General features: G+C 36.3%; 1 protein-coding gene across 1 annotated transcript in view; it reads right to left on the minus strand.

Moving 5' to 3' along the window:
• Positions 1 to 3,412: 3,412 nt before the first annotated feature.
• Positions 3,413 to 9,632, minus strand: part of ALDH1A1 (aldehyde dehydrogenase 1 family member A1) — a 52,009-nt gene continuing 45,789 nt past the window's right edge. The window contains 4 exon segments of the mRNA XM_026866051.1: positions 3,413 to 4,009; positions 6,511 to 6,585; positions 8,403 to 8,407; positions 8,588 to 8,752. Coding sequence (XP_026721852.1) covers positions 3,937 to 4,009; positions 6,511 to 6,585; positions 8,403 to 8,407; positions 8,588 to 8,752 — 318 coding nt within the window. The 3' untranslated portion in view covers positions 3,413 to 3,936.

The raw sequence follows: 9,632 nt of genomic DNA on the forward strand, positions 1-9,632 counted from the left end.
CTTTGCTTTCATTCCTCATCAGACTCCTTCTATTTCTGCTATTGCTCCCTTCCTTTCTCCTACTTTTTCTTACACTTGTCTTTTCTGCACTTATCTTTTGTGTCCCACATGGAATATCCCATTCTCCCATAAGCTTTTTTGCCTGCCAAGATCTCACATCTTTCAAATTCCTCCCTAAAACCGACATCATCAGGGAATTTTCACTCCTTATCCAAGCCAGATGCCTTTCTTGCTCTGAATATTTTTTTCTATATCTTTTCTTGTCTGTCTTAAGACATGGATATCTGGCAGTCAAGGATTATCAGTAGTTTTATTTCTTGAGACAGAATGAGAATTCCTTATAGCTTCACTATTTTGACCGAAATAGCCTGAGGGTCCCTCTATCCTGCTGTTGTCATTCAACAGCTTTCCCCCTCTTAAAAAAGTAATGTGTATGGGACAGGGGAGGGTACAGGAATGTCCCAGGTGATGGCAAGAATGTGAAATGCTGACTACAACTTCACTAACATTATAAGTATAATATTTACATAGAGGTCAACTATTTCTCTTCTCATGTTTCATCCCAGTAAATTTCAATGGTGCTGCTTTAGCACGTAAGAGGAATAACATGATAGTGATTCAAGCCCAGAATGAAAAGTCCTTCTTAATTACCTGTGTAATAGTTGCAGAGTTTAAGTCCTCCTTTATTCTGGCCCAACTGGGTGATCACAAGACACTGTACCCCTGTGCAGAAATAACCCAAAGACCAAGATATTTTACCATCAGATGGAATCTTTAATACTATGTGCACAGTTAGAAACACTTTTAATTGTGAAAGTACATTTCTTGAATGGATAAATTGAATTAGTACTAATAGTGTGTGTATTGCGGAGAGAAATCCACTCCTGACCTTTACTCTGAGTTAGTAACTGGGTGCTTGAGAAACAAATGGGACTGTATTTCAAAATTCTTCTGGGCTGGACACTTTGCCGTGCATTGTGAACTAATGTATTCTTTCAAGGTAAACCATACTATGCGATTTATTGAGTCCTTGTTTGCCTCCTTCAAACACATCTCAAGCGCATTAGGCAAACATACACATATTGAATTCCTTAAACTTACTAGATGCCAAAAGGTGTATTTCTTTACATTGGCATGTCTTGGGAACAACTTCTGTGGTCATCAGATTAACCGAAGCTATACTTGGCTCTGATAAAAAAGTTGGGTGTTTCACTGTGACTGAATTATATACTTTGCCTTCTTTTGCTCTTCTCCCTCTCTCTCTCATTCTCTCTCATGCCTAATTTACACATGGAAACACTTCCTCACTCAAAGTTTTTGAAAAAAATGACAACTTGAAGTCACTACTGGATGCTACGTTTTGATCACAGTGAAGCATTTAAATCGATTAAAATATTTTAGGCATTGTAAAGAACAATACATATATGTATGCAAAGTTCAGGTTGATCTTTCTCCTTATACCCTTCTATTTATGTTGAGTTTTACCGTTCCTTGGGTTATATTTCAAAGTCATTATTGTGCTTGTAGTCGCAGGCAGCATAGTCTGGTAAGAATGGATTTGCAGTCCTGTGCTGCCAAAAGACACTGTGAAGAGATGAGAACCAACTGCCAACATAGTACACATTCAGAGGGAAGTTGCTTCAGACTAGTCTCAGTCTGCTTCTAGAGCTGAATGGTTGTTAGTAGTTGGATCACACCAGACACAGGCCAAGTTTGTGTCTTCTGGCTTAGTGTCATTGAAAAGGCACCCAGTTTTTCTCCCCTGTATCACTCTTCCATGTGAAACAAAGAAGGTAGAAGGGGATGATCAGGAATATAATTTCAGAAGTGCACTCCTGTTTCAAACCAAAATGCAAATGTAGACTTACTGTCATTTGACCTATAACACTTCTACAATAGACTTCAACGAAACCAGAATTTTGACAGTAGAGATTTATGAAGACCCATACCTGCTCTACACAGTGCTTTTCATCTCTTTTAAAATGTTTAGTCATTCACAGTATCCAGGTTTTCTCTGATACTATGTTCATTACCACTTTTAAAAGCCTTTCGGAGTGTTTTACCATTCTTTCTTGCTCTGAAACTTGTAGGGCTTTTTGTTGATTTTGTTTTTTAATTATTTTTCCTTTTCCCTTAATTTGGCATTTAATTTAATTTCTATGGGGTTTTTTGAACACTTCTGTCTGCTGAACAATCTCTAGTAGCTATTGCCACAGTACATTTTTACTTTTGATTCACTCTTCCTTCTTTTCGTTATTATATTATTTTGTTACTTGTTTTAGGATGTGAGGGCAGAATTGGGTTTATTTGTCAACTATGGCTACTGAAATTATTTCAGAGTCATAGGTATGGGATTTGGAACTGACACCTTTCATGAACAGTGTAGAGGCCTGTGGAGAGCTATACTCATGCCATACATCTTACATCCAGTTCTTAACTTCATGAAAAAAGTCATCCAGAGAAGAGTCATAGGGTAAAATCCTGATCCAGGTTTTCTTGGAAACATCTTATTAAAAAAAATATTTTAATTTGACAAGTATATCCAAATGAGCAAAATCTCTTTCCTTTTATTATTTTGCAAGCTCTCCATAATTGTTGCTTAAAAATTTGTGGTGTGCTGTGTACTGATGGGTGGAGTTTGTACATAAGGTTGCATGTAAGGCTGACCCTCTCTAACAAGAGATGAATTGTGGGTCTGGATTCAGTCCAGAGAAAATATGACCCTGTCATTAGCAGGCTATGTAATTGCTGTACTGGTGTCTGTAGATCACTGTCCCAGAGCTTATCTGGTGGCTGATGATGGTGAGCAGCCGTTCAAGGGTGCTGATAGCTGCACTGGCAGAGATCTGTGAAACACCAAACCTTCACAGACAGACTGTAGAGGTTATGATCAACTTGGGACACATATGTCTGTGGAGGACCTTTATGAGAATAAGCAGCTATATGAGAGAGGATGAGGTAAAAAGATGAAGAGAAACAATAGACTAGAGAATGAAACACGAGAGAGGAAAACATGCAAGTTATCTGCAGGCATATGAGTATCAGAGAAATGATATAAATCACAAAGGAGACTGACTTCCCTCACCTCCCCTTCTCCTCTTTCTCTTCAATATTTCTTGATTTTTGTCTGTTAAAACTCTTTCATATACCTATCACTACAAAGCCAAGTGCTGGCTCTTTGCAAATTATCCAGTGTTCTGTGTGTTCATATTTTTTCTGTTCATAATACTGTCAAAGAATTAGGGGGTTTATTCTCCATATAGACGAGACAGTATGCTTCTGATGACCTAAACACACCATTAAGATAGCAATGCCTCTTTAAGGATACAAAACATGTGGCATATGTGTCCAGTGGTAGACCAGAAAAGAATAATGAAAGGAGCAATATTAGGTTTTGAAGGTGGACTTTAATATTGTTTAATATTATCCAGATTACATTTGTGTAGTACGATGAACAAATTCAGTAGTTTAAGCAATATATCTAGAAGTCTATTATTCTTGAATAACACAAGAAGTATCTATCTGCTAATTATTCATAAGTGCTTTTGTTAAGGCCACAAAGAAAAATATATGCAGAAAGCTTGCCATCTAATGTTAAAAAGAGAACATAAATTCAAACTGTACCTGTAGAGCATATATTGAAAAAGGAACGTTTTCATAGCACTACAGAGACCTTCCACTGAAAATAAAAAATAGTTATTTCTGAACATGAATTTCAAAAGTAGTTATCTATGTACCAGACATTAAAGTTTCCTTTTCTGTTAGTCACATTAAAATTTTCTACATTATTCATGATATTGTTAATGTAAGCAAGTATCTCTTATACAATCAGAAAGCAAAAAGGTTAATGAATATTTTGGAACATAAAACTTTACAGAATTCAGATAGCTTTTTCAAATTCATTTGAAGATGTTAAATTCTTCACCTCAAGAAGTATTATGAATTCTTCTGTGGGATTTTGATTGTGACAGTCTTAACTTCCGTGTACTCATGAAGCCCATATTCTCCCCTATATAAAAGAGAACCAAGAACAGTATTTATGGTGATGCTTTTTATATGAGTTATGTCCTGGATGGGATTTTCAGTGGGACTGTGCAATTGGACAGATGTATAGCAAGTATACTGTACATATTCGGAAGACATTTGTGCAGCTAGATTTCTGCTGGAAGTATTTTGAAACGCTGCAGCAACTGTCTCTTGAGAAAAGTGGGAGAGAGCAATTTCATTTCTGTGCAGAACAATTGCATTTAATCAGTTTAGTGCATTTCTAAACTGGGCTTCTGTGCAGCAAATCAGGCACATTTTAGGTCTTCACAGGCATGCTCAACAAGCTGTGTGCAAAGGTCCTCCTTTGAAGTCAAGAGTTTTCTCCAGAGACAAAGAATAGATACCTCATCTCAAGTAAATGGGTGACATAATTAATCCACTAATCTTCCATACAGTGAAAAACACAAGTTTTACTGAGATGTTATTAGCATGATTCCACCTTTATGTTTTACTTGATGAGATGAAGCTTGCTTGTGTGCCTTGATGTTTGACACCTGATGCAGTCAAACAGTTCAGACATGATTGATTTTTTTATAGAACAAGGGTTTGCTACAGTACAATATCCAGTTCTCACTGCCATCCTACTAGATACATATGTGTGCAAAACAGAAATCTGTCCTCAGGACTCTTGTACTGTGGAAAAATGTTTACCGTTTCTCTTAATTTTTGAAGAGGCATTCTGGTAGTATGTGACATTTGGTAGTTTGATTTATAATGGTATTATAATTTCAAGAATTATATGGGGAATATTATTCTGGAATTCAGGGAAGTCAATGGCTTGACACACTGACTTCCCGATTACTTCAGTGCAGTTGTTACACATATATTTCTGCCTCTCCTAAAGTTGATTGCCACGGGGGGCAATGGGTACAGGTTACTCCTGGGGAGATTCTGATTGGACACAAGAGGAAAGTTTTTCACAATTAGAACAACGTACAGACCATGCTTTTGCCAAGAAAGATTGGACCAGATGATCCCTGAGGTAACTCCCAACCTCTTATTCTAGGATTCTATGTTTACAAAACCTTTTTCCATGGCAGACATCTTACTTGAGCTAATTCTTTCCTTGCCCTTCAGCACGAATATTTTTATTGGTCCACTAATTGTCATTTTGAATTGAGCATTAGGAAAAACTTCATTTGCACAAAAGCTTAACTCCTTCATAATGCACTGTTACAGAGAATATTAATCGTTATGACAGCCTTTTATTGTTTTTATTTCCAGCAAATAAATCTCCAAAATATTTTTACAAAAGGCTATAATTCAGAATTGATGATCTCCCAATTTTTGGCACCCAGCAAATGCAAAACAGTCCTTGGTAATAATGGAGAAAATTACTGTTTTTTTTTTTCCATTTTGACATTTTCTAAGGCTCTTAGCACTGTCGTAACTGTTTCCTTAGAAGTCAGTGGGAGCTTTGCCATCAGGAGCAGATGATGAGCAAGCATGAAAACCCTAGCACTTTATCTCTTAAAAAAAAAAAAAAAAAAAAAAAAAAAAAAAAAAAAAAAAAAAAAAAAGAAAAAAAAGCTTTGAAGCACTTCACTTGAACGTCTATTTTTAAATTACTTACATTATTCATTAAAAGTACTATGTATTTGGCTTAATGAAAGGGAAAAATTACATGTTTTGACTTTTCATTAATCTGAAAATAGTTTGTTCTCAGATATATTGCGTTTTTAACAAAGGACTGCTTGTGATTTGTATTCCAAAAAAACTTTCTACATTATGTAATGAACACATATGATATCAAACCTGTCATGATGTAACATTATATGATTATCTGGCTAATATGAGGATCAGTATGAATACAGGTGAGACAGGATATGATTCAAACTGAAGCTGAACTAAAATTTAGAAGTTTGAAAGAATTTGATTAGCTTAACATTTCTGTATACACCTCCATTGCTAGTCTGGGAAAAGACCAAAGGTCTGAAGACTACAGAGAACTACTTTTGTCATAACTTTTGACCAAGCTGGAATGTGTTGTTGTCACAAGACATTGATACTGAAAAGTCTTGTTTAAATCAAGGGTTTTGAAATGTCTTGTTTTCAAAAACCTGTCACTTAAAGGGGATTCCACAAACTATCTATCTATCTATCTATCTATCTATCTATCTATCTATCTATCTATCTATCTATATCTTTTGGTAAATGACAGTTTCTAAATATATGCATAAACTGTAAACCATAAACACAATGATCAGTTCTGCATATCAATAGACTGAAAACTACTAAAAGCAATCATTTTGAAAAAGTGTGTATCTAAGTAATTTTAAAATTTGTTTTATAGAGGAATTCTTTGCTTGACATTGTCTCTGACAACATGAAGCCTTTAAACAGTATTTTGACTGCTTTGACAAAAGCTCAGCCTGAATATCCTAGTTATGAATATTTAAAGTAGAGTTTTGGAATTTCATTTTCAGTCCCTGTGAATTTACATTTTAAAAAGTATCTACTTACATTTCTCGTCCATTTCCTGACATCTTAAATCCTCCAAAAGGACACTGAGCAGACATTGCACTATAACAATTAACCCTGGAAAAACAGGAAAATTACTTCTGACAGTCTGAAACAACCGTTTTAACTTCTGAAAAATCAACGTTTTTCTGTCAACTGTAAAAAACCTATGGTGATATTCACAATCTATATCTGAATAATATATTTTCAAAATTATGTGTAGTTCAAGGTTCAGAGAAACAAAACATTATCAGAAACTACACCTATGTTCAGGATTCTAACATTCATCAAGTGTCCTCAGAGTGACAGCCATATATTTCACTGATAGTTATGATAAAATTCCTTTCTAAATAGTACGTAAGCTCTTGAATCAAAGACTAGTCACAGTTTTTAAAAAATATTAAAACAAAGACTAGTCACAGTTTTTAAAAAAATATTAAAACAAATAAAGATGAAAAGACACCCACCATAAAGGTAGTTGTCATGGAGTCACAGTGTGTTACATATCTATACTGATTATCAATGAACTGGTATTTTCTTGGTAAACTCCAGTTTTAAATTTGAGAGATATTAATATTTTCCTTCCTCTGAACTTTCTATAAGACTTTTATCTCTTCAGGTAGCTGTACAACTGGGCATGTACACCAAGTGAAACAACTAATTCTGCTTTCCATATGTGTGTTATGTGAGATAGTCCCTCGGGATCTGCTCTCCCACTACTGCCGCTCTGTGTTCTCAGCCAGAGATACCTATGCCCACCACACAGTGACAAGGCTGTGTAGGGCAGGGGCACGTTACCACATTGGATTACTTTTGTTCCCATAGATCGTGAGCTTTCTGCTTGATTTTCCTGGAAAGGGTTTAGTGCTAGTTTCTAACTCGAGTTGCAGAGATTGATTTACATAGATCAGAAAACCACTGAACATTCTCCCACTGTTCAAGCTATGAGTTTCCGAACCTGGATAGTCTTTAAATTGCCTTGAGTCTCTGGGGTTTCATTATTCAATACACTCAAAATAGTGTGAGAGAAACAGTTCTTGTACTGCTGATGCAAAGGAAACTAATAGATCTGTGAAGGAACATGTCTCTGTGCAGTTTACTATCTGCCTCTCAGATAGGAAGAAAAAATTCAAATTATTTCTCATACAACTGTCCCCTGTTTTACAGCTCTTTCCCTGTCACAATTAACTCTAGATGCTCTGGTGTTCATTTAACTCGGCTTGTTGACTCTTGCTGAATGTACTGATATGTTCAACAGACTGTATCAGCAGCTATATAAAGCAACACCTACATTTGTAATAGTTTTGAAGGAGCTTTCTAGTATTAAGTAGTATAATGCATACCAATTGCAGCACAATTGCAGGAGTTATTAAGATGGATGTAAAAAAAGCACAAAGAGGTTATGACCAGACTGAAGCTGTGCTTACAGAACTGTTTTTCTCAATGGCATAGCAGCTCTGCACTCCTAACTCTCTCCCATTCCTTGCAGATGATCACTAATGCCATGGCACTGCCACGTTAGTTGGGTCTGTAAAAGCCCCTTAACTCTGTGTAGACACAACTGCAAACTGACCTAGGTTAAGTAACTCTGCAGAAGCAAAAATCTGTAATTGCCACCAAAAAATTGCCTGTGGAACCACAATTTGTTTTCTCTTATTGCAGAATAGTTGCTTGGTTCATATTGTGTCCAAATCCCAATTTAAGTGGCTTCTTAAGCAGTGCAGGGTTCACAAGCTGTGTTTTCAAGGTTTACTTCTCTGTTGCAAGTTACCATGATTATGGTATGAGAGACATGGGCAGTATGGGATGATGTTAGAACCTCAGCATTTCTTACCTACTGCCAGTTTAAGCCAGAGCCTTTTTTGGCAGGCCAGCCCCACACTCCTCTCCCTCACCTCCACTGAGTTGGTGAAAGGAGAATCAGAAACCCAGAAAAGCATTTAATACACCACCAGGATGGAACGATGGGTTTACTGAGAGCATTTTTATGTAGCCACTTGACCTTCTAAATGGATATTTTGTACAGACATTTAAACAAACAATTTCCAGTGAGAGTACACACTGCCAAGAATTTATTTACCTCTTCTTTGGCGATGCGCATATCATCTGTAACATTAGAAAAAACTGTGGGTTGGATGAAGTAACCTTTGTCTCCCCATGGACCTCCTCCACATTCCAGTTTAGCTCCTTCTTTTTTCCCACTCTCAATTAGCTCCAGGATTTTTTGAAACTGCTCCTTATCAATCTAAATGAAAGATATTACAGGAAACAAAACAGCACACACTGACAACAATTGTTCTCATAACTCATTAACCAAAACCTTCAATGTTCCAGCTTTGTTTAGTTGCATGTGTTGAAATGGAGCAGCTGCAGACCCCTGAAAATATTCTTGTCACTAACTTCTTAAAATTTTGCAGGCTTTTCTCATATAAAGCAGTAATCAGAATTTTTGACATAGGAGGATCAGCTGTAGAGGGACTGATATCCTGGTTTTCTTTAGTAAAAAAAGTCTATATAATTAATGTGTTTTATACTTCTCCCAGTACTCTTGCCAACTTCAAATGGTTAATCAAAATGAAAATTGATGAGCTTGATTCTGTAAAAATAGCAGAGGGCTTGATCTAGCCAGCAAGACTCTTCCATATTTCACTATGTCTGGTAGATTTGCCATACTGGTTTCCTAAACTATTGAAGGAAGTTAAAAAAGCAACAATAAAATATAACTGAAATTCAATGCTCTTTTCAGTTTATTCTTATTTATTCTTGGAATAAGGACACTTATGTTTGTGGTTTGAAAACATAGATGGCAGATTATTTACAGTATGAAGCCGATCTCTGACCCTCCACTCAGTCAAGCCTACCAAGAAACTCAACATATGCCAAGCATATTGCAGTTTGTCTCTATACTAAAGAAAAATGCATGGTCTTTGGCTGGAAGAGGAGTTTATGGTGGCAGTACAACAGGGGCTTGTAACTCCTTACAGTTTTGTAACTCCTTACAGTTTTCAGTGACAGAGTTGATAAAAAGAAATAGCGTAAATGAGGACTAGAAACAGATCACACATGATCTCCTCTCCTCTCCTCTCTTCTCCTCTCCTCTCCTCTCCTCTCCTCTCCTCTCCTCT

This window comes from Athene cunicularia (genome assembly GCF_003259725.1).
Source record: "Athene cunicularia isolate RWA chromosome Z unlocalized genomic scaffold, athCun1 chrZ_part2, whole genome shotgun sequence".
Lineage (NCBI taxonomy): Eukaryota > Metazoa > Chordata > Aves > Strigiformes > Strigidae > Athene > Athene cunicularia.